General features: G+C 35.7%; 1 protein-coding gene across 1 annotated transcript; it reads right to left on the reverse strand.

Annotated features, from left to right (window-relative positions):
• Positions 1 to 1,626: 1,626 nt before the first annotated feature.
• On the reverse strand, positions 1,627 to 26,843 carry LOC117327844 (PR domain zinc finger protein 4-like). The gene is made up of 13 exons (XM_033885048.1): positions 26,748 to 26,843; positions 24,209 to 24,321; positions 23,225 to 23,341; positions 21,859 to 22,770; positions 21,265 to 21,477; positions 20,529 to 20,663; positions 16,842 to 17,003; positions 12,226 to 12,338; positions 11,896 to 12,106; positions 10,275 to 10,556; positions 8,778 to 9,442; positions 8,092 to 8,175; positions 1,627 to 6,601 (listed from the first exon to the last, which is right to left on the reverse strand). The coding sequence occupies exons 2-11, from the start codon at positions 24,249 to 24,251 to the stop codon at positions 8,982 to 8,984; spliced, it is 2,649 nt and encodes an 882-aa protein (XP_033740939.1). The 5' UTR covers positions 24,252 to 24,321; positions 26,748 to 26,843; the 3' UTR covers positions 1,627 to 6,601; positions 8,092 to 8,175; positions 8,778 to 8,981.
• Positions 26,844 to 27,087: the final 244 nt, after the last annotated feature.

The raw sequence follows: 27,087 nt of genomic DNA on the forward strand, positions 1-27,087 counted from the left end.
AGATAAGAGACATTAATTCAGCGTAAGTATTGATACTAGGTTACCAGATTGCAGTTACGCAAAACGCATGCCCCCACTCTAATGTTTAAGTGGACAAAATGCTTTCAGATAGAATGACAACTTCTGAGTTCGTTCTGGGCTTCGGTAAATATAGTCATATCATCACGGAAGTCTTCAAACGGAGACAATCTGAACTAGAAAAGTATGAAAGTTTGATTTTTCGTATCCATTCATCTTATTGGTTGTGGAAACAAGGGAGAAATCTTATGGCAACAAAATCAACAAGGCTAAACACACAAAAAAATGTATCATAAAGAAAAACATCAAAACATCGTAGCAGAAATGAATAATTACGCCAATAGACTAACCTAAAGAACAATGGACCCCAAATGGACTGAGACAACTGTACCAGTAATGTGGGCGTTTCTGGGCATTTATATGATTTTTTCAATCATGCAGATACCCAGATATTCAATTGCCTGGAGTTCCTACAACTATTTTGCCATCCCAGGACTGCCTAACATCATGACTAGAGAAAGATTTGAAAAATTATCAAAATATTTTAATGTGAATGACACAACAAACAACCCCTCTTAGGAGACAACCAGAACATGACAAATTGTGTCACATTCGGCCAATTTTGGAAACTGTTTTAGAAAAATGCATCAAAAATTACAATCCACCAAGAAACTAAGAGTATTGATGAAGGAATGAGTGCCTATAAAGGAAGGTTGTCATTCAAACAATACCTACCAGTAAAGCCCACAAAGTTTGGAAAAATGTTTGGGAAAGGGCTCATCCTCAGACTGGATATGTCCAAGAGTTTCAGGTTTATATAGGAAAACCTGATGGTCCAAGAGGAAGAGTTGAAACAGGACTAGGAGCAAGAGTTGTTAAAGATCTTACAAACAAAATTCAAGGCAAAAACCATCAAATTTACATGGACAACTATTTTTGCAGCCCTGAACTCTTTGCTGAGCTAAAGCTGCAGACATTCTGCTGTGGAACCGTAAGGATGAACAGAAAAGGTTTTCCCGAGAAAAATAAAACTAAAAACTAAAACTAAAAACAGAAGTGACTGCAAAGTAATGCAGAAAGATTCCCTAACAGTCGTGACCTGGCAAGACAGGAAACTAGTTCACATCCTTTTTAACAACATGAACTCAACAGATAAAACAACTGCGGTTACCTGGCGACAAAGGGGTGGGGAACGACAGGACATCAGATGCCCAAAGGTTGCACAGGTGTACTCCAAAAACAAAGGAGGTGTAGATATTGCAGACCAAAACAGAATGCAATACTCTACTTGTAGAAAGGCCAAAAAGTGGTGGAAATACCTGTTTTGGTTCCTTGTGGACACTGCAGTTTGCAATGCTCTCGTGTGCATGAAGGAGTCGAAAAACCATGAGGAAAAAACAAAGTCTGGTCGGCCTAAGAAGAGGACCCAGCTGGATTTTAGAATGAATCTTGCAAAGCAGTGATTGGAGGGTACCAGGGAACAAGGAAAAGGAAGACAATATCAAACCTTGATGCTGATGGTACAAAAACGTGACATTGCCAACATGTAATTTTTTTTAATATATGACTTGGACTGGCTATATTTGCTAATTACAACGAATATATATATGAGAATATTAATTTAGTTTAATATGTTATTAATACTTTGAGTGGTGGGCAATTTTATCTGCATAAAATTACAAGGGAGTCTAGATCTCATTACACCAGTAACCAGATCCCTCACTAGTAGGGGTCCAGCTTGCTTTACATTAACTGCTACAGTTGTGTAAATAAAGGGTCAGCTGGCATCTGGGACACCAACTGTGAACAGGGCCACATACATTACATAAAGCAGGCCTCACCCTGATCAAATAGCAGATGACTAAATTTGGTTATATGTAATCTGTTTGACCAATGGGATGGACACTTCCCTGCTAGAGTGAACCCCCATAGGGGAAACAGTCAGCAGACTGTTCCCCTCCTACATGCTGGTCACTTCAGAATTTTCTAGCAAAGCTTCAGCAGCAGGATTTCTCTAACCTGAGATTTCCCACCCGCCCACCCTCAAATCATCATTCACCATTAAATCTATTTATGTGTAGTTTTAGTATTTGTTAACTTGTAGTGTATAGTGATTAGTGTAGTAGGAGGACCATAGTTTAAGTTTTAACTACAAAAAATAATGATATTGCTTATTGTTATTTTACTCTGTTATAATTATGTATTATGCAAATAAATCATGGTCTGAAGTTCACCCAAACCAATTTGTGTGTTATTTATATTTAGTATATTGTAATATGCTTTCTATATCTCTTAAGCCAGCATTTCTACCAGAAAATTGGACTAATATATATATATATATTTTTTTTTTTAAATACATTTCATGACTCCCAATTTGGTTTTGGAAACAAGGGAGAAAGAAATAAAAGAAAAAAATCCTGAAGAGGTCACTTCACCAAAGTGACATTGCCAACATGTAAAAAAAAAATTATGTATAACTAGGCTGGCTATTTTTGCCAATTACAATGGATATATATTTATCTTTTTTTTTTCAAAATACATTTCATAACTCCCAAATTGGTTGTGGAAACAAGGGAGAAAGAAATTAAAGATATCCTGAAGAGGTCACTTCACCAAAGTGACATTGCCAACATGTAAAAAAAAAATTATGTATAACTAGGCTGGCTATTTTTGCCAATTACAATGGATATATATTGATCTTTTTTTAAAAAATACATTTCATAACTCCCAAATTGGTTGTGGAAACAAGGGAGAAAGAAATTAAAGATATCCTGAAGAGAGGTCACTTCACCAAAGTGACATTGCAAACATGTAAAAAAAAAATTATGTATAACTAGGCTGGCTATTTTTGCCAATTACAATGGATATATATTTATCTTTTTTTTTCAAAATACATTTCATAACTCCCAAATTGGTTGTGGAAACAAGGGAGAAAGAAATTAAAGATATCCTGAAGAGAGGTCACTTCACCAAAGTGACATTGCCAACATGTTAATTTTTTTTTATGTATAACTAGGCTGGCTATTTTTGCCAATTACAATGGATATATATATATATTTTTTTTTTAAATACATTTCATAACTCCCAAATTGGTTGTGGAAACAAGGGAGAAAGAAATATAAGATATCCTGAAGAGAGGTCACTTCACCAAAGTGACATTGCCAACATGTTAATTTTCTTTTTGATGTGTAACTTTGACTGGCTATATTTGCCAATTACAACCGATATATATATTTTTTTTTCTTTCAAAATACATTTCATGACTCCCAATTTGGTTGTGGAAACAAGGGAGAAAGAAATTAAAGATATCCTGAACAGAGGTCAATGCCAACATGTTAATACTTTTACTTATGTATAACCATATGGATCGTCTATTTGCAAATTATTATTGGATTTTTTTTTTTTTTTTTTCAGAAACATTTTACAACTGCCAACTTTACGGATACAATGGAACCATCCAGCCTAAACATACCCCACTGAAAAGCAATTAGGGACGTTTTAGCCAGAAACTTTTATAAAATCTGTTTCCAATAACTGATAATGAACTGTAAACTCAATCCATTAACTATTATCCATTGCTGATTCAACATTTATAACATTTAATTGGTCATGATACGTAGTTACCTCTATGTTTATTCCTGTGATCATCATTATTCTTATTTGTCTGTGGTTACAATAAATCTACTACTTCAACAATGTTGATCTATTATTAGGTCATAATTTAAGCTCCTGAGCATAATTAGATTATACCAGTATCTGGATATATAACTCAAAAGATTAATCACACACTGTCAACTTCCTCTACACATCTGATTTTTTTTTTTTTTTTTGTACTCACACACATCATCAAATTCTGATGTTCACATATGTATCTTAGACGTCACAATAAATGATAGTTGTTCTGATAATGGATACCCTATAGCCGAAACATGTCAAAAACGCTCTCCAATAACAAAATCGGACCATTGATAAAACTAGTGTAAGGCTCAAGGCTCGCTGTCTTACGCAAACATTTTGTTAACAATTTGAAAAATCACTTTCTGGAAAAAATATTCAGCAGCATATTATACTTATCCTATTTTTATATTTCAGTGTCAAATGAAATAACATCAATGATTTATGCTTCCTCATCCTGTCAAATGCAGTTGCTGCACAGGTAACGTGAGGTTATTCAGGTTATCATCAACAATATGGCTGTAATGGATGTTTCATATGCATCAGACTATGCCTACTTACAATCTATTAGTAACAGCCTTGATTGCAAGTTATCATAAAATTGTGTAGATGTTAAGTCTTTTGATATGGCAATCAAATATACCTTTTTTATTTCAATGATCAAAATATGATGGCCGAGCACAACATAGACAATGTTGGTAGAGGAGTGACTGACACCTATGCCACAATTAGTGAGTAACAGCCAGACCTGGTCACAGTTGAGCGACTCTAAATTGACACAGAGGTGTCTGGATACAGGTATATGTAGGGGCAATATACACTGACGGTCATAATGTGAAGTGACAGCTTGACACACGGCATGCAAAAATCTGTGTCAAATTCAATTTTGCTGTGTTTTTGACTGAAGATATTGGGTTAGTAGATGCCCTGTCATGCTAGTGTCAATGACCAAGTTTAACAAGCAAACCCCTTGCTTGTAATCGACTTATTGAGAAACATATAGATGGGAATCTATACCCTGAAAGGTAAATAACCTAATAATGGATTCTGTATGTTATCAGGTGATGCGTTATACTACTTATCTCAGTACCAGATGTATAATGGGCAGACAGTATTGCAAGTCTCAATCGCCATGTATACAATATCCAAAATCCTTATATAGATTACTTATCACATGTCCAGGTAACTAACACCTGGCATAATATTGGGTTGGAAGTTAAAAATTGGACTTCACTGATAATTTTTCCCCAATGTTCTTCATAAACCTTTAAAGTTCAAACTGACTACTTGAGGTAAATCTTTTTCTAAAGTCATATATAATATGAAAAGCACCAAAATAAACAGTTCTTGGTTGGATAATGTGTCTATAAGACTTCATGAGTAGTTGAAAAGCTACCCAAACTATTGTTTGGAAACGAATTCTCCAACTAATAGAATGACAGGGTCACACACATTAACCTTAAAAATTTTAGGTAAACGCATACTATTTAAAGTAAACGCATACTAAATATTCATAAACACTACATTTGCTGGAAAAGATGAACTTACCGTGTGATTTATTCCGCTATAGATGTTCGATTCTAACGATGGTCATCATACTTCTCAGTATACCAGACTCCCAGCCTTACATCAGCAGCTTCAGTTCAGTGCCAATTTTTTCATAAACAATAATCCAAACACACCAACCTGACACAATCTTACATACCTCATTCACTCATTATCATTTCTTTTCTAAACAGATAAGTTTCTCTTTCAACCAAATATCACATACTTTTTTCTTAATCTGCTTTCTTCTCCTCATTTAATAACTACAGTTGATTACATTAAAACCTCAGGACACAGCTTACTGAAGGCCAGACACATTTTTGTTAAATAAAACATAATCCTTATTGTGTAAATACTACTTTGCTAGTGAATGGGATATTTTCATTTACACAAACCGAGACAAAAATTTTTTAATGCAAAAAAAAACGAAAAAGTTCTGTGGTAAACAGCAAAGTATATGATTTTCTTTACAAAGTCTTCTACTGAAGAGTGAAGGTAACTTTTTCATAAAACTTTAAATGTTAACTTTTTTTGATACTTTAGTTCAAAAAAAAAGTGTTAGCAAAACACAGAACGAGATTTTTCTATGGTTATTTTTCAACATTCCTGCACAATTAGACTGTATAAACCCTTGGTAAGATGTGTCCTTGAAATGAGCTGGTCCAGCTGTTCAAAGCCTTAAGCCTTAAATGGTTCATTCACACAATTTTTTTAATTGTTTTCAGATACATTTCACAATAGATAGTTATACTTATAGAAAATCATCTCGATACTTGAAACATACAGGTTTATTTCTAATGGTCAAAAACATTAAAAATGCTAGATTTGTGATGGCATGTTAAGCAGATATGGTGATGAACAGCTAGACTCCGCTATCAAGTTTTGTTTATTTATACAAAACTTGCTTTTTTTTACAAAAAAATGTTGAGTCTTTATTTTGCTGATCCATGTTACAACTGTTTATCTATTATTCATTTCCATTGTTTTACCAAAAATGTATCTGTTATTAACATAAATCACATACTAAAATTATCTAAAAAAATTTGGTTCAGCAAAATAAAAAACTTAACATGAATAAATAACTTTTTGTTTTACATAAACAATTAGCAAAACAAACATGTTCTGCCGAGAGGACTGGTAAAGAAAAGCATGCTTTACTTTCCTGTGTGTTCCTTGTCTTATTTTCTTGCATTCAATTAATTTCAGTTCTTTTCACTTCCATCGCGCTGTTGATCTACATAACACTTCCTGTCTTTGTTCCACTGGAACACTTAATGTTGTTCTGCTGGAATTTCACAGCTAAACTTCAGTCTTTGTTCGTAGTCTCTGCTTGTTCTGTTTTTCAGCTTATCTTCTTCAAAATCTGTTATTTGAAGTATAAAGTTCTATTACTTTTCATTAATAATTTAATACATGTGTTTATTTAGTCATGTTTCAATATTTGGACTTGATTTGAGGAAGTTCACAACTGATAGGAAGATAATATCCCAGCAATGGATGATCGGTTGACAGCCCATTTATCAAACTGTTTCATAGTTCAACTGAGCAGATTGGAACCTTTACTGTAAGGACAATCAAATGTTTTACAAGTGAAACAAAATATCTATTAATTTGATTGATTATGCATTTAATTGTAAGTTTGTAGGGTAATAGGCTAATTCTGTTAGGTTGTTATAGTTTAAGTTATAGTTTCTAAGCAAATCATACTGTGTCTAAATGGTGAAAACGTACTTTGTTTTATCGAGAGCATGGTGAGATTTAACGTCTGTTGAATACATTGTTTTTAAAAAGTTCAAACTCTCTATTATTTGTCAATGATTATATAATTTATCATTTGTATAAATCAAATCTGAACTGTAACTATGCAAGTTACCTTTGTCAGTCACATTTATCAGCGTAGCAAGTCATTTTGTCTGCTTGTCTTGGTGTTTCCAGACAACATGCCTTTTGCCAGTGCTTTGTATTGCACATGTCTGTTACCAGATGCTTATGTTTTTACATTACGTGGATGTTAACCAATCAAATTATGGTCCCTGCACATGAATCTCAGGACTGACATTCCATTTTCAGTCACGACCCAGCAGCCTGTGAGTACAGTTACTTTTAGGTCTCAGAACCGCTTATCAGATTCAGGTGTGAATTTATTCCTATTTTTTTCTAGGGAACCAAACCTAATGTCTTGTGGAAGGGGGAACTAGTCTATTTTTAGCAGGGCTTTCCCTGATCATGTCAATTGTCTAATATAGGTCATTGTTTACATCAGTGATTAAGATAGCAGATTTATAGGTACTGTAAAGGTGTGTTACATAATCAAAGGGCATTTGAAAAGGACCATACACTTCATAAATCATGTCAGAAGAGTGAATCAGAGGGAAAGTTGTTAAATAGGCTAGCGATAGACAACTTTTGAGTACATTACATTTGTGTTTTACCGTTACTGTAAAACATCACTGTGTTTATATTCATGTCTTCAGACTTTATCTAAATAAATCGCTGTTGATCAGTTAATCTTGGCATTTGATGACTATCATTAAGCGGGTTGTTCTAATGGAAGTTATGTCATATAAGCTTTGTTGACCAGAGACTGTAGAGTTTCTGCTGACAAAGAACATATAAAACAGGCCTGAATGACCAAGGCCTAGGAGAGCCTATCTGGAGTATAGGAAATAGATTGACCCAATTACATTACATAAATTCTTAACTTGTCAAATTCATGGTATTCAGCTGTTAAAAACAAAATTCATCCCAAATAAACTGAAGATTAAACAGTTGAAGAAGTTCCACACTGTTGTTAATATCATTGAAGTGCTTGTATCATTTTATAAATGTCCTATACACATCAGAAAATCTTACCTGGAGTTGATTATACCATCAGATAAACTGCTGTTTAGTAGACATGGAGGGTTGTCCTGGATACGCATGACAGCTCAGCAATATCTGCAAGTTTTGAGGAATCAAACATCCTTTGTTATATGCTCATTCACGTCTTGAGGATAAACATTAAAAGGAACCTGGAATTATTCTTTGAAGGAATATCAATGAAATATGTTCATCCTACCAATGAAATGCAGCGCATCTTACCCACAGTTCTCCAGTCTATTGATACTTTAAATCTTCTATACTTAAATGTCATTAAGATGGACCGTTGTTTCCTTAACCTTCATTAAGATGAACAACCGTTTTCTTAACTGTCATTAAGATGGAGTCATTTCCTTAATTGTCATTAAGATGGAGTCATTTCCTTAACTGTCATTAAGATGAACAGCCGTTTCCTTAACTGTCATTAAGATGGAGTCTTTTCCTTAACTGTCATTAAGATGGAGTTTTTTCCTTAACTGTCATTAAGATGAACAGTTGCTTCCTTTACTGTCATTAAGATGGAGTTGTTTCCTTAACTGTCATTAAGATAGACAGTTGTTTCCTTAACTGTCATTAAGATTGACAGTCATTTCCTTAACTGTCATTGAGTTGGAAAATCGTTTCCTTTGATATACTTAACAGTCATAAAGATGGACAATCGTTTCTTTCGATACACTTACCAATCATGATATCAAGTACATTTTCCTTTTGGTGTTGAGTAGCTTGATGTAGAAGGCACAGAAATCTGTTGTTTAAGTAGGAGAGATTTGGACAAAGTGGCAGACTTCTTAGATGCAGGATTCAGGATTAAGATGCAGGATCTTCCATAATTAAAGAACACATACATACGAAATTATAACACATTGGCTTTCGGAAGAAGACGTTTATGAAGTAGCAGTACTGTTCCCCAGAGTCCTGGATGCAGAGGGACCTGCTGTCAGTTCATTAGCTATTTCTTCTAAATTGAGATTTTTCTCGTGTTTGTTGAGATAGATTTTCGTTGTAGCTCCTTTGCAGATTTTAGAATGACGCTGTAAATGGTATTTGGTGTAGAATCGTTTCTGACACTTGGGACATGCATGATTTTTTTCCCCTGTATGCATCAGTGCATGTCGTTTGTAGTTCTGAAGTTTGTAGAATATTTTGTTGCAGTCCATACATTGATAAATCTTTTCCTTCGTGTGTTGATACTGATGCTGTTTTCGGTCTGATTCACGTGCAAACTTCTTTACGCAGAAGCTACACTGCAGATTTTTCTCTCCTGTATGTGTCAACATGTGTGTCTGAAGATGGATCTTCTGACGGAACTGATTACCACACTGAGTACAAGAAAACCTCTTCACATCTGCAAAAAATAACAGTCAAAATCTAAAAGTTATCTTTTCTGGGCATTCCTATTTTCTGGGTATTCATTTGAGCCTTGATGTTAAGCAATTTCAGAAGTCAAATCTGCATTTCTCAAAATATAGTCAAGTAGACATTTCCCTTCAATCCCCGAGTCAAATCTCATTATGGGGAGTCGAAAACATATCAGGAGTCTACTACAATTATCATTAATACCTCTCTTTCTCTGGGCCATTTAAATGCATTTGTATACTATGACAAAATCAAAGTATGGTGGACAGATTTATGTGTGTATATGCATCGTACAAACATGTTAATCTATAATCTTAATCATTGTAGGTCTTATACAATCTTCAAAACAAAAAACAAGTGCCATCATTTCGTGATTGGTCACTTTTTTATGACCGGAACAAGACTTGTGAATGATCAGTTTTTTTGTTTTTTGTTTTATTTTTTTTTTATTTTTTAGAAAGGAACCAATCATTTGCCGTGGCATATCTCAGGAGTGTAGACAAGAACAGGTATATATTTTGAGATCAGAAACCTATAGAGGTAAATAACATTCTTTTTTAACTAGGTCGGCCATGGTTTAATTTTGAAGCCTATTTATTCTGTATAATCTTGCAATAAAACATTTCCCATATATGATTGTTTAATAAGCTGGTTCAGTTATTTATACTTCATAGTATGTCGAGTATCAATGTTCAAAGTCATCATTTTCAATTAACCAAAAGTGTAACAATATTCTCCAAATTAAATATGTTTCCTTAAGGTAATCTTATCTATTATTCTATTTCCTCAAGGTAACCTTATCTATTATTCTATTAACTTACTACTGTGAGTCAGCAAATGTTGTCTGAGGTTACTTTGGTCTGTGAACCGTTTCCCACAGATCTGACACGTGTGTGGCTTGATCCCCATATGAATGTTCATGTGGTCATTGAGCTTGGCTGAGGATGTGAATCCCTGCTCACACATGTTACAATTCCACTTCCTTTTCACCACATCTGCATGTAGAAGTTTCTGGTGAGCCCTCAGGTTTAGACGTCCAACGAACACCTTACCACACACATAACATGTTTTTATCTTCTTTGTTTCTGGACTGACAGGTACTCCTTTAATATAAAATATTGTTTGAAACTAACAAATCAATAATCTCTATGTAGTTACTATCATTAAATTACTTCAAAATACGCTATGCTAGCTCCAAATGGTTACAACACGTCTAAAATTTATCTGCAACTAGGCAATAAATGATTGTTTTAAAGCCTTTTTCAAAATGTCAAAATCTAAACTGTTATTTTATCACTATACGTAATACCCAATTTCTCCTACAAGTAAAACCTAAAGCTCCCATTCCATGAGTAATACCTATTTCTCCTGTAATCCATGAATTCTGACTAAGCTCTGTAGTTATTCCTGCCTTGAGACATCATCCACATGTAGAAGTTAGGTGTTTCTGGTAAAATGAGTGTGGATTTATTCATCCAAATAACGCTACCATTTTTTTTACTTTTTGTGTCAGAGAACAATAACCTAATTGACTTTACAAGCCAAAGTCATTACATTGCATATCATTTTTGCTGTGTTTACTTCCATGTGATTCCACGATTACCACTGAACAAAAAAATGTAAATACAGGAACTTCAGAAGCTGTGAAAATTATTTTGTTAAAGCTAGTACCAACAGAATTTGCATACCGTATTTGACCTAATAAGGGCGCAGGGCGCGGGTAATTGACAGTGGGGGCGCCCTTATGAAGATTAGTTATTCTGAAGTTTTATGAAACAGACTATGCCTTATAGCAGAATACCCAAGGTTGTGGAAACGGTAAAATATTCAGTCATAAAAATATTCCAGATGAAGATATCTATTCATTATCATATATTAAGCTTAAACATCTCTTGAATACTCCTGTAAACTTGTTAACCATGCCAGCTGATCTTTAGACCAGAGAACGTGTGTTCCACCATTTATGTTCAAATGGAACTCTTTTGTGTTCTATTTATAGAAACAGGTGATTTCCCAGATCATATCAGACATCGTTTTCTTTGACCTAATAATTGATTTACAATGTCTTTTACTAGCTTTCTGTTCTGAACAAAAGTTATTTATCAACAAGAATGAAGTCTTTACTTTATCTTCAAATAAAGATGGTAAGTTATTATTTGTATGTGTGTTTAGTTTTGGGTGCTCTTTGCACTGACATGTCATCTGTAGCCTGTAGGAATTCACAAAATGTGGCGAAAACATGTGTTTCAGTTACTTAATTTGTTGAAGAAAATTGAACACATAAAGTAGCAAAATATTTCACATGAATTATTACTTTTGAACACCATTTTGACACTCAGTCAAAGATTTATTTCCTTGAAAAAAGGTAGGGGTGCCCTTATTAGGGTAGGCGCCCTTATTAGGTCAAATACGGTACTTGTGGTGAGTTAATATTTACCATACCTAGAAAGCGAGCATAGTCCTTGGAGTACCAGAAGAATAGTTCCTCCCCAGGATACACCTCTTTTGTGGTAAAGAAGAAGATCTCGGACCCCAATTGTGTGACAACCATGTTCTGGGCTGCCTCAGTTCGTGCCATCTGTACGAATTTGAGCCAGTTACATTCCTGCTCATCCTCCAAATCATATTGATCCACCTTGTTACTGTAGATGACCTACAATTCAAGACTAACAATATACTCAAACTCAAATCTGCCAAGGAGTTTACAAACAAATAAGAGATATAGGAATCTAGAAAATTTTGATGTTAATTAGAACTGTGTGCAACAATTACCTTAAACTCTGGAAGAGAACCAAGTTTTGACTCGCCAGGAGCAGAGGAACTTATTTTTCCCACCAAAGGTCCAAATTTGCTTTTAGCTTTGAGCTTCACTTTTGCCCACACACCTGAAATCAAATAATTTTGACATTTAATATAAACAGGTGCCTATCAAAATATATCAACAGAATTCTAGCTAGAGCTATTAACTGTTCTGTGACAAACATATATTAAAGCACTAACATAAGCAGTGTTCCAGCTAGGATTGATAAAGGACAGGGCGCTGGCTGATATACAAATGTAGCATAAGTTGACTGCAGTAGATTAAAAACAATAACAAGAGAAAAGAAAAAATCATAAAAAAGCAAACATGGCAAAAAAATCAAAAGAAAAGGAAATTCTTTATCAAAATGTTTTGAAATAATACAGGTAATTTAATTACTTTCATTTTATTAAAGATGAAATGCATATTCTTGACATTAATATTTTAAATGAATATATTTTGTATTAAACCAATAACATCATTTTTTCTTTTTTCTAAATTTTTTGCTTAAATGAAGAAAAGAATGGTTCTAAAATTCAGTTAACTGTTGTTCAGTAATTACTACTGTATACACACAAACAAAAGTGGCAGCCAACTGCCTCCACATGCTTGATGACTCATGTAAAATTTTATACCATCGTTTATTGTGGTACAATAGTTGTGGCAGATATCATATAACTATGGCTTTGCCAATCTTTTGCTGGTTTAAAATGACAACAAACGCTATTGTAACCCCTAATGTCAGTCAAGGCGTTTTTGTAAGGTGTGTAATCTTGCCGCTGGTTTCAGAAAAACACCTGTGCAGTGGTCAGTGCAGGTACATTTTTTAATCGAATCACGAGATGTCAATTACCTATATTATCATAGCTAACGGTCCTTAAAAAACTTTTACATTGAAAACTTCAATTTGTATGAATTTAAATCATACATAGGTTCATTAGTAGTATTAGATAATGAGAAAATTCGAGGAGACCAAGCAAAAAGTTTGATAAGTGAGAAAATCAAATCAACAATGTTTGAATCATAGATGTTTGACTGTATGTCACAATACCATATACGTACAAGCATTAGGGAGTGGGTTCACAACTGGAATCTATGTTGTGTCACTACAGCTCACACTCTAATTAGGGGAGGGGGGGAGACTTCACTATATCACTATACCACACACTAGTATTAGGGGGTGGGTTTACCAACTGGAATCTATATTATATATCACTATACCACACACTAGTATTAGGGGGTGGGTTTACCAACTGGAATCTATATTATATATCACTATACCACACACTAGTATTAGGGGGTGGGTTTACCAACTGGAATCTATATTATATATCACTATACCACACACTAGTATTAGGGGGTGGGTTTACCAACTGGAATCTATATTATATATCACTATACCACACACTAGTATTAGGGGGTGGGTTTACCAACTGGAATCTATATTATATATCACTATACCACACACTGGTATAAAGGGGACTGTGGGTTAACCAACTGGAATCTATATTATATATCACTATACCACACACTAGTATTAGGGGGTGGGTTTACCAACTGGAATCTATATTATATATCACTATACCACACACTAGTATTAGGGGGTGGGTTTACCAACTGGAATCTATATTATATATCACTATACCACACACTGGTATAAAGGGGACTGTGGGTTAACCAACTGGAATCTATATTATATATCACTATACCACACACTAGTATTAGGGGGTGGGTTTACCAACTGGAATCTATATTATATATCACTATACCACACACTAGTATTAGGGGGTGGGTTTACCAACTGGAATCTATATTATATATCACTATACCACACACTGGTATAAAGGGGACTGTGGGTTCACCAACTGGAATCTATATTATATATCACTATACCACACACTAGTATTAGGGGGTGGGTTTACCAACTGGAATCTATATCATATATCACTATACCACACACTGGTATAAAGGGGACTGTGGGTTCACCAACTGGAATCTATATTATATATCACTATACCACACACTAGTATTAGGGGGTGGGTTTACCAACTGGAATCTATATTATATATCACTATACCACACACTGGTATAAAGGGGACTGTGGGTTCACCAACTGGAATCTATATTATATATCACTATACCACACACTAGTATTAGGGGGTGGGTTTACCAACTGGAATCTATATTATATATCACTATACCACACACTGGTATAAAGGGGACTGTGGGTTTACCAACTGGAATCTATATTATATATCACTATACCACACACTAGTATTAGGGGGTGGGTTTACCAACTGGAATCTATATTATATATCACTATACCACACACTGGTATAAAGGGGACTGTGGGTTAACCAACTGGAATGCAGATATCAATGTTATTAGTAGATTTGACATGAAACATCTAAGTCCCAAATGTTTCAATGTACATTTCATTTTTTATTTTTCAAAAATTACTCATACGTAAAATTACAACAAAACCTTCCCCTTACTTCTAGAGGCGAGCTAATAAGCTTCATAATGCTAGAAAAGCTCATGTGGAGAAACTTTGTTTTCCTAGCACCAGCAACTTTATAGCATTTATCAACATTTGAATCTGAAGTACAAACCCAGACCTGCAAATGTGAAATACTTAATGATATAATAATAAACTGACATCATTCAAATTAATCATTTTCTCACAATGTACTACAAGATAAGAATGGAATGTATATTTCCTGATATACATGCATGTGGATTAACAAAGTATTCCGAAAAGTTTCCCTTTGTCCTGAGTACTGTTGTATTGTTTGATGTGTTGTAAATTGTATTGTATGTTTAAAATGAAAAGAAAAATATTCACACTAAAAAAAAACCAGAGGGATCTTGGCGCCCACCATTGAATGATCTTCATAGGTTCCATGTCAGATTGATCTTTTCTCTACTTTTCCCTTCCTCTAAGTCTTATTAATCTGTGTAAATTCAGAAACAGCCCTCTATAGCTAGTACTTTTCAAACAAGGGGAACCTATATATAAAATTTAAGATTTAGCGATAATGGCTGTCTGTCGACCATGTTGTTTTTAGATTGGTCCCAATATGCAAAACTAGGCACTGAGGGGAACCTACATATGAAATTTGAGAAAGATCCCTTCAGTGCTTTCTGAGAATTAGCGATAACAAACTTCAATTGTCAAAATCCAAGATAGCTGCCTGTCGGCCATGTTGTTTTCGGATTGGTCTCAAAATGCAATATGCATAACTAGGTACCAAGGGGAACCTACATATGAAATTTGAGAAAGATCCCTTCATTACTTTCTGAGAAATAGCGATAACAAACTTCAATTGTCAAAATCCAAGATGGCTGCCTGTCGGCCATGTTGTTTTCCGATTGGTCTCAAAATGCAATATGCATAACTAAGCACCAAGAGGAACCTACATGTGAAATTTGAGAAAGATCCCTTCTGCGCTTTCTGAGAAATAGCGATAACAAACTTCAATTGTCAAAATCCAAGATGGCTGCCTGTTGGCCATGTTGTTTTCCGATTGGTCTCAAAATGCAATATGCATAACTAGGCACCAGGGGGAACCTAGATATGAAATTTCAGGAATATCCCTTCATTAGTTTCTTAGAAATAGCGATAACAAATTTCAATTGTCGAAATCCAAGATGGCTGCCTGTCAGCCATGTTGTTTTCCGATCAGTCTCAAAATGCAATATGCATAAATAAGCACCGAGGGGAACCTACATATGAAATTTGGGAAAGATACCTTCGGTACTTTCTCAGAAATAGTGATAACAAACTTCAATTGTCAAAATCCAAGATGGCTGCCTGTCGGCCATGTTGTTTTCTGATTGGTCTCAAAATGCAATATGCATAACTAGACACCGCGGGGAACCTACATATGAAATTTCAGTAAGATCCCTTCATTAGTTTCTTAGAAATAGCGATAACAAACTTCAATTGTCGAAATCCAAGATGGCTGCCTGTCGGCCATGTTGTTTTCCGATTAGTCTTAAAATGCAATATGCATAACTAAGCATCAAGGGGAACCTAAATATGAAATTTAAGAAAGATCCATTCAGTACTTTATGAGGAATCGCGATAACAAACTTCAATTGTCGAAATCCAAGATGGCTGCCTGTCGGCCATGTTGTTTTCCGATTGGTCTCAAAATGCAATATGCATAACTACGCACCAAGAGGAACCTACATATGAAATTTTGGAAAGATCCCTTCAGTGCTTTCTGAGAATTAGCGATAACAAACTTCAATTGTCAAATCCAAGATGGCTGCCTGTCGGCCATGTTGTTTTCCGATTGGTCTCAAAATGCAATATGCATAACTAGGTACCAAGGGGAACCTACATATGAAATTTGAGAAAGATCCCTTCATTACTTTCCGAGAAATAGCGATAACAAGAATTGTTTACGGACGGACGGAGGGACGGACGGACGGACGGACAACGGACCACGGACGCAGGGCGATTTGAATAGCCCACCATCTGATGATGGTGGGCTAAAAATGCAACATTTGAATCGAGAGAAAAAAGCCATTCAACAAGAAAGCACTTTATCTAAATTTGACAGGCCTAATAGAAGTTTACCTGTAACATTCTGTAGTATTGTCTCTGAAGACTTCAGACAGAGACAGGTTGGGAGAGAAGCCCGAGCTTTGCTTGGTATGGGACTGTCCACAATGGCACTGTACTCCGTGTCATGGACCAGACATGGGGTCGTCTCTGATGCAGAATCACATCCCACACAGACTACAACACATAAACAATATAATACACTTCAGACTACTACATCCAATTAAACATCAGATACATTGATCGTTACATATCACAAACATTAAGCCTCGATATCTATACAGTGTACATACCAGAGGTATACTAAATTTTACCCTTTTTATATTTCTGTACTTTTTAGTCTACATTTTAGTTAAAGACAATCTCAATTACACACTGTACTTTCTAGCTACCTTAACACAAACTAGTTTCAAAACTGGATTATCAACTGCAACCACTGACTATAAAGACTGCATAACTATCACATGACAAGGCCTACCTACTGTAATGCTGGACAATGTTTCATCCTACATTTAACTAGAAAATGTCTGTAAAACATGAACGACCACACTGCCATATGACCTATGTTTTACTAGAATCCATAAAAGAATGCTATTAAAAGTGTCTAAATATCAAGCTTATCAAACCTATTTACATATATATCTGAATTAAACCGAATGGATCGGTTGTTTGAGTATCTCATTGAACATTGTCTGATAACAATCATCAACAATCGATTATTAATGTTGCCAGCAAGGATTATGACGATAAATGTATACGTAGTAGAATTGAAACAAGAGATCCCAGAGGGATCTTGGCGCCCACCATTGAATGATCTTTATAGGTTCCATGTCAGATTGATCTTTTCCCTACTTTTCCCTTCCTCTAAGTCTTACTAATCTGTGTAAATTCAGAAACAGCCCTCTAGTACTTTTCAAACAAGGGGAACCTATATATAAAATTTAAGATTTAGCTATAATGGCTGTCTGTCAGCCATGTTGTTTTCGGATTGGTCCCAAAATGCAACACCAGGGACCAAGGGGAACCTATATATGAAATTTGAGAAAGATCCCTTCAGTACCTTCTGTAAAATAGCGATAACAAACTTCAATTGTCAAAATCCAAGATGGCTGCCTGTCAGCCAGGTTGTTTTCTGACTGGTCTCAAAATCCAATATGCATAACTAGGCACAGAGGGCAACCTACAAATGAAATTTCAGAAAGATCCCTTCAGCAATTTCTGATAAATAGCTATAACAAACTTCCATTGTCAAAATCCAAGAGGCTGCCTGTCGGCCATGTTGTTTTCCGATTGGTCTCAAAATGCAATATGCATAACTAGGCATCGAGGGAAAACTACATATGAAATTTGAGAAAGATCCCTTCATTGCTTTCTCAGAAATAGCGATAACAAACTTCAATTGTCAAAATCCAAGATGGCTGCCTGTCGGCCATGTTGTTTAAGGATTGGTCTCAATATGCAATATGCATAACTAGGCACCAAGGGGAACCTATATATGAAATTTGAGAAAGATCCCTTCAGTCCTTTCTGAGAAATAGAGATAACAAACTTCAATTGTCAAAATCCAAGATGGCTGCCTGTCGGCCATGTTGTTTTCCGATTGGTCTCAAAATGCAATATGCATAACTAGGCATCGAGGGGAACCTACAAATGAAATTTGAGAAAGATCCCTTCATTGCTTTCTCAGAAATAGCAATAACAAACTTCAATTGTCAAAATCCAAGATGGCTGCCTGTCGGCCATGTTGTTTTCCGATAGGTCTCAAAATGCGATATGCATAACTAGGCACCAAGGGGAACCTATATATGAAATTTGAGAAAGATCCTTTCAGTCCTTTCTGAGAAATAGAGATAACAAACTTCAATTGTCAAAATCCAAGATGGCTGCCTGTCAGCCATGTTGTTTTCCTATAAGTCCCAAAATGCGATATGCATAACTAGGCACCAAGGGGAACCTACATATGGAATTTGAGAAAGATCCCTTCAGTACTTCCTGAGAAATAGCGATAACAAACTTCAATTATCAAAATCCAAGATGGCTGCCTGTCGGCCATGTTGTTTTCTGATAGGTCTCAAAATGCGATATGCATAACAAGGCACCATGGGGAACCTACATATGAAATTTGAGAAAGATCCCTTCAATTCTTTCTGAGAAATAGAGATAACAAACTTCAATTGTCAAAATCCAAGATGGCTGCCTGTCGGCCATGTTGTTTTCCGATAGGTCTCAAAATGCGATATGCATAACTAGGCACCAAGGGGAACCTATATATGAAATTTGAGAAAGATCCTTTCAGTCCTTTCTGAGAAATAGAGATAACAAACTTCAATTGTCAAAATCCAAGATGGCTGCCTGTCAGCCATGTTGTTTTCCTATAAGTCCCAAAATGCGATATGCATAACTAGGCACAGAGGGCAACCTACATATGGAATTTGAGAAAGATCCCTTCTGTACTTCCTGAGAAATAGCGATAATAGCGATAACAAACTTCAATTGTCAAAATCCAAGATGGCTGCCTGTCGGCCATGTTGTTTTCCGATAGGTCTCAAAATGCGATATGCATAACAAGGCACCATGGGGAACCTACATATGAAATTTGAGAAAGATCCCTTCAATTCTTTCTGAGAAATAGAGATAACAAACTTCAATTGTCAAAATCCAAGATGGCTGCCTGTCGGCCATGTTGTTTTTGGATTGGTTTCAAAATCCAATATGCATAACTAGGCACCAAGGGGAACCTAGATATGAAATTTGAGAAAGATCCCTTCAGTACTTTATGAGAAATAGCGATAACAAACTTCAATTGTCAAAATCCAAGATGGCTGCCTGTCGGCCATGTTGTTTTCTGATAGGTCTCAAAATGCGATATGCATAACTAGGCACCAAGGGGAACTTACATATGGAATTTGAGTAAGATCCCTTCAGTACTTTATGAGAAATAGCGATAACAAACTTCAATTGTCAAAATCCAAGATGGCTGCCTGTCGGCCATGTTGTTTTCTGATAGGTCTCAAAATGCGATATGCATAACTAGGCACCAAGGGGAACTAACATATGGAATTTGAGAAAGATCCCTTCAGTACTTTCTGAGAAATAGCGATAACAAGAATTGTTTACGGACGGACGGACGGAGGGACGGAGGGACGGACGGACGGACCACGGACGCAGGGCGATTTGAATAGCCCACCATCTGATGATGGTGGGCTAAAAAAGAAACTAAACTGAAAAATCAAATGTTGAAAATACAAAAAACCCATGAACAAACCACATATAAAACAACACACAAGTAAAAATAACAACAGGTCATTTTGGTCAGACATAGTTTCTTTACAAAATATCGCTGCGCATTATGACTAGTTTGAGAGTGACCATCAAACTGGCCTTCACCAGTTAGGTCACTGTGGTCACTCAACAGGTGTATACTCATACTTGACCTTTATAAAGTTTTACCAAAATCTGTCAAATGCAGTTGCTAGAGACCAGACACGGCATGAATTGATGAGACAGGACGGACATGGACAACAATATATGCCCCCCCCCCATCCCATTTTACTGTAGGGCATAACAAATAAATTTCTACATTAGGTAAAGGTATATTATTAATGGCATTGATGATGTTGACATTATCTTTTCAATGAGACATTCACAAGATGTCACAATACATCATCTGATGTATAGTCATTCGATACATGTCAGACTTACAGGATACAAAAACTTCTGGTATCGCCAGACCAGCCCCTGTCACAGGCTCCACTGGGATGCTGACCGTCACAGCAGTAGTTTCATGAGGTATGTTTGCATCCCGCTTTCCAGCTAGTTTCAACACCAGATCAACCACTGTAAAAATAGTCAACAAAAGATTACTGCAGTGTCCAAGAGGGATACGATTATACCAGTTTATCTAACTTGACCTCTATTTTCCAGTGGATTTTTAAATACGATCTTTTATTTTATATTTTAATGGGATATTTTGGTGTTGGATAATTTTGGATGCATTTTACGTAAAAACATTGAGGTTTTATTTGGTGTGTCTAAATATGGCATTTCCATCACCTCTGTGTTAAATTTTGGTGTATCCTGAAATTCACCTTCCAATACCAATTTCTGCCATCTGAGCTAGATACAAAACATATTTTCCCCTAAAGGCGTCATTAAGGCATCACAAGGCTTTTGAAGTCACAACAGATCACTGACCGCAAGATTTATTATGGCCCATACAATTGACCAACTTGTTTTGTTTAAAATACAAACAATTACAAATCTATTCATATACATAGTCATCAATAACGAAAGTCAACGATAGTCACTCTTTGGTTATTTGCCTTTCTGAACTGATAAACAATAAATTGGAATCTTTTTATAGCAAAACTAATTTCTTAACTGGTTTCCTATTTTTCAATTTCAAAATGACATAGCTGAAATGTCAATAATTTCTCACGATGACTGGGGCATTGTGGGTTGGGTCCTGTGGTTGGTAGTTGTATGAGCCCACTCTGATTGGTTATAGCACTGGAGATGGCCTCAATCTGACTGGCCAAGCTGGCTGCCACTGTGGAAGGATCCTGATTTGATAGTTCCTCTCGTAAAGGTATATAAGCTGCCGTTGCCAGGCTTGTCTGCATTTGTAAGTAATCCTGAGGGTTGTAGCCAACTACAACAAATAAAGATCATCTCATCTGCATTACTGTATGTAAAGTCAAAGCATTATCTATACAGCAGTATTGGATCACTTTAATATCCCAACATATCGGAGATCTTGCTTATATTATATAAATATCATTCCCTATCTCAACTTTGAAAACATATAGCAAAATCATTCAACTGATTTTAAACAGTTTTAATATAAATATCAAAACAAGTATCAGTTAACAGGTATTTATTTTTTCCTTTGCACCAAATGTAAAAGACAATTAATTCCAAGCAAGGATTACTTTGGTTGAACTTAATTTGCAACAACAATTTGAATTGTAATCTAAAGAAAAACAGTCCTGTATCTTTAATGAAATTACAATGACCTTCATCAAATGCTTACCTACAGTCATCTCATTACCAATGGTTACATCATTACATTTTTGTTGAGTGAGACTTATGTCTTCTATGTGATGTTGAGTTAACTGTGGTGCCTCCTGGTGTTGAGAGGACAGCTCTGTTCCGTCAGTTTGATGTCCTAATGCTGTGCTTGTACACAACATCTGGCTCGGGATGTTGGACTGCAACGATGTGCTCTGTAGGTCAGAAGCCAGTTGGCACTGATTGCCCACAGACAGAAGCGGTTCTCCTGCATGTTGGCCGTGTGTCTGAAGAGTATTCGCTGGCTGGTGGCTTGTCAACTGGGAGGCCTGATTGGTCAAATATTGACCACTTGCTAGGTCCTGATTAGCACATTGTTGGATGAACGTAGCATTAGACACTAGGGCCTCAAGATGTGGGCTTATAAGATCTGACCTGGTAAACTCTCCACTGCCCAGATGAACTGCTATTGCATCTGGCACAGACATGTTTTGTAGAGCTGCTGGTGCCTGGGAGGACGGAAGTGATGGATGAACAACATCAGACTGTCTATTACCACTGCCCTCTTCTGAGGAATTATTCAGAGTTTGAGTGGAATGTAGCACCTGAGAGTTTGTTGATTCCTGAACTAAATTAGCAAGACTATTAATTGAGGTGTTTGCCAGCGATAATCGGTTCTGAATCGACACTAATTCACTTGAATTTTGTAGTTTGAGAACAGATGACAAATCCAATGAAGGTCTGGCGGACGGTTTAAGTGATGTGTCTGGTGAGCCAGTTGCTACATTGGGATGGGCTGGACTAGATGTGGTATAGTCTTGGATTGGGGTAGCCTGGGAGGAGTTAGTTAGGGGTGGTGCAACTTGTGGGAAGATCTGTGACAGGGTTTGTAATCCACTTTGTTGGATCAATTGAAGTACAGGAGGCAACACACCTGAAAGAAACCATAACAGCAATGACTTATGATAAAAACTTATGTAATGCATCATAAATCTCAATTCTGTGCATTTTTTTTCACATTTTCATGATATAATGCAAAGGAAAATATAATGCAGATTCCTGATAAATACTCCCTATTACTGAACAACAAGAATTACCACCAATATCCAAGTAAAATATCTTTACTTTTAGAAATAGTAAAAAAATATATACATTTAGGCAATACAAATTTGCATTCTCACAATATTATTCTTAAATTTTAAACAGAAATTTGTTGTGGTGCATCTTTAAATTACAATAATTGTAAACACTCTAAGCAAACCAACACATTGTTTTTACTATCCAAAAGCACAGGTCCTTCCAGCACTGTCTTGAAATGAAAACCACCTTTCAAAGTTAAACTAGTCCAAAAAGTATGCATTTACATGTCAATTCTGTATTTAACATACCCAATTTGTTATTTTCCATGTCCTTTTCAGGAAGGCTAACTGACAACATTATTGGCATGGTCTGGAGTCCCATTCCCTGTGGCAGAGTCAGCGGGGCAGAAATCTGACCTCCCTGGGCTAAAATAGGAAGTGTTACATTTCATTAAAGTTTCAACAATCGATAGATTGTCATCAGTATTAAGTGCAAATGTCATATCACTTTCTGTTTTTTTGCAACTATATTAAAGGACCAAAAAATGTGATGCCTCATACTCTAAATTACCTTTAACTCTTTCACCCCTAGTGACCATATTGGACTTCAAATTATAAAAGAATGGCAGAGTCCACTGAAGTTTCTTAGGGTTGAAAGGGTTAATTGTTGAAGAATATCTGGAATTGTATTGTGGATTGCAAAAATAAATAATGGCATTTTATAAACTATATACATGCATGGTTTTGTCTTTGGAAAACATTAATTGCTTTAAATAACCAAACAAGAATTCAAATAGAAGTGGATGTGTCACCTGCGCGAGTTATTATAAGAAAACAAATTTTCTATTTTTAGTAACAGTGACCTTGACCTTTGACATTTAGACCTGAAAAGCAATCCCAAGCAAGCACTTTTGTTAAGGAAGATCTGCATGAAGTTAGAGTTTGATGGGCCCAAGATGACATAAATGCATAGAAATCTATATGCAGACAATACCGCCACTGACAGTGATACATATATGTCGCCTGCTTTTTACAGACAACACTAAAATGAAGTCCTACAACTCTAATTGTAAAAGACCTGACAACACTATGGATGTGAGCAAATTGAGTGATTATACCACACTGCCATCCCAGAAATTAAATGAATGACTACCGGTATACAGTGTGCCCTGGAAAATAAGAAGTATGGTCAGGCAAATGAGTAGAAGCATTCTTATTGCCCTCAGGCCTTCCATGTACAGATGTCTAAATGGAGGATCAATGAAGGGTTGGAAGATAAGCATGTCTACATACCCGACATGTCCTGTGAATTTGATTCTGAATTCGGTGTAGTCATATTTAAGGATAACTCTTAAAGAACAGCTACACTGCAACGTCTACCAACTTTGCCACTTCATTTGATGAAACTGAAAAGGTAAATGTGAATTCCATGCAATGTCAGTTAGCCATTGGTTCATGCAGTTTTTCAGAATTTTCATGCAGCTCAATATATTCAAGACACATGCTTAACAGTACCAGCTATATGCAGTCACAATATTTTTATTTTTTTTTTTTATTTCAATCAATATAAGTTTTGAATTAGTCATTTTAACAGGAGTTCCCAGAGGGATCTTGAATTGATTGATCTTTATTGATTCAATGTCAGACCGATCTTCTCTTGATTTTTCCTTTCTTTCTTCTTTTCCTCTTAATAATCTGATAACAAGAACTAGTGGAACCTACTTGTGAAGTTTGAGAAACATTCCTCCAGTTCTTTTCAATAAAAAGTTATAACAAACTTCAATTTTCAAAATCTAAGATGGCTGCCTGTCAGCCATTTTGTTTTTCTGATCAAAAATCGAAATCGAATTGGCACTAGTAGTTACTAGGGAACCTACACATGAAATTTGAGGAATATCACCTGTAATAATTTTTTTTAGAAATAACAATGCAAAGGATTGTTCACGGACGGACCACGAGCACCATCATAGCATTTCAAATCCAGAATTATAGTACACAGGCAAAATCCCTCCTCGTTTTCACCTTCATGTGATATGGGCAAAAAAGTGAAATTCACATAAGGTTTTTACATGAATTTCACGTGAAGGAATTTTGTTGGTGAAGTTCAGGTGCGGTAAGCTTCAAGCATTTTACCGCCGTTGATTACATTTTACTTCTTGTATAAGTGTGGACACTTGATTTTGGAGTCATAAACATTTTACGAAAGTAAGGCCTAAGGTGATGGGAGTTGTTTGATATAATTTATTGTCATGATCGATTCATTCGGTCATAAGCTAATACACATGTGGTCTGTAAAAAGGCAACTTGTTGATTGATGAGTAATTTTTTAGGAATAAGGTCATCTCTAAGAAGTTAATTCTACTTCAAAAATATTCAATATTTTCCTTATGAAAAGAGCTGATTCAGTATTTATTTCACTTATGATGGAAATAAAATCTAATGTAAAATAGTGATTTGCACATCTTACACTTGTTTATTGTGTCAATGTATGATCTTAAAATTCAACACAATGTCAGTGTCACTGTGCCTGTACATCCTTCACATAAATGTAGTTACAAAAATCTGCTAAAAGAAAACAAAATGTATTGCTGAAGCATTTGCTTAATAAAAGAAATCTTATAAATTAAGCAAATCTTACTAAAGACATTTTACAGCAACTGTTAGCACAGGACTACAGGAAGCATAGTCACCTCAACGACAATTTTAGATAAGATACCACAACACCTTAGTGAAATATTTTGTGAAAGACAATTGTTATTGTGCATTCCCATGGCTACAGCCCTGCCTGTCCCGAGGCAAATAAAAATCATTATCGGACAAATCAGAAAATGAAATAAGACATGTCCAACCAGACAAGTTGAATTGTGATGTCAATGTAAATATTTGTAAGCAATGGTAGAATAAAATCATGAAAAAAAATGTATAAAGCTCTAAAAACTTGCAGCATAAAGTCGACATGAGTGTCTCTTTTATTTCTTGATCGACTCAGATCACATTGTCATTCCAAAGAGCTGACCTGACCTGATGTGCAAAAAGGTACAATTAAAGCAAGCACAAAGTCATGTTACTGGACCCTTGAGCAGCAATAATGTAACTGTGAAAAGAAAAAGCTTTCATATAAAGAGTTTGCATTATTGTGGGAGTTCCCATCCAAGTCAGTGCTATAGAACTAATAAATTCATAAGTCAATCTTCACTTCTCCAGCCTTCCCAGAGATTATAACATCTTTTTTAAATTCACGAGTCAAAGACCATTCAGAACAAGTTTTTTTTTAAATAAAGGCAATTTCAAAAAAATATAAAAAGCATTGCCTTGTAGTCCCGAGAGCAGATGAAAACTTATCCTAGCACAGGTGCCCGACTCGTTTTATAAAATGATAACATACATAAGAGTACAAATAAATATGTACTCTAAAATTTTATTATTTTATAAAACGAGTCGGGGACCTGCGATTTTAGCAAACACATTTTGTTCACCTGTGGATTCGTTGCGCAAAATGGCAGCCAATCGAAACATAGCTAATTACGTAACATACCAACACTGGCTTTTGCTTATTTGCATGGCTTTAATACAGGAATTACATGTATTATTAACTTTTAATCAAATGCATGCATTATCACATTTGAAATACTACAATTTGCATTAAATCAATGGTCAAGACCTAATTCACCCACCGAGCCAGTTCAAAAATAACGGGCAAATCAGTTGAGTTTGTTTTTCTTCCAGTAGGTACTGTGACTGTAGGCACTTAACGAACGAACGTTTGGCTTAATTACAAACACGTTTCATCTCAACGAATGATGCATTGCATCTTTGATAAGCTTCTATATACCAATGTAAACTCTGGGTAGCTGCGCCTCTGTAGATAGCCCTGTGCACGTGCGTGATGCACGTAGTCAAGTTGGCCAGTCTCTTCGTCGTGAAATCTCGTGTTTTTTAAATGCAGTAATTGGTACTACATCCGGTTACTGTACTTCCGCTGGTTCTTTCATCGTCTAATTTTTGTCCTGAATTGTTGTACATGTTTCGATTATTGATAATCGTTATTTATGGTATAAACATCTTATTTTGACGATAAGACGAGTCCGTTATTGTCGTGAAACAGTTGGTGTTGTTCATTATTAACGCAATGTGCGACTTTCTCCAAATAGAGTTATTGCCCCTGAGAGTTC

Source organism: Pecten maximus, chromosome 5 (assembly GCF_902652985.1).
Source record: "Pecten maximus chromosome 5, xPecMax1.1, whole genome shotgun sequence".
NCBI lineage: Eukaryota > Metazoa > Mollusca > Bivalvia > Pectinida > Pectinidae > Pecten > Pecten maximus.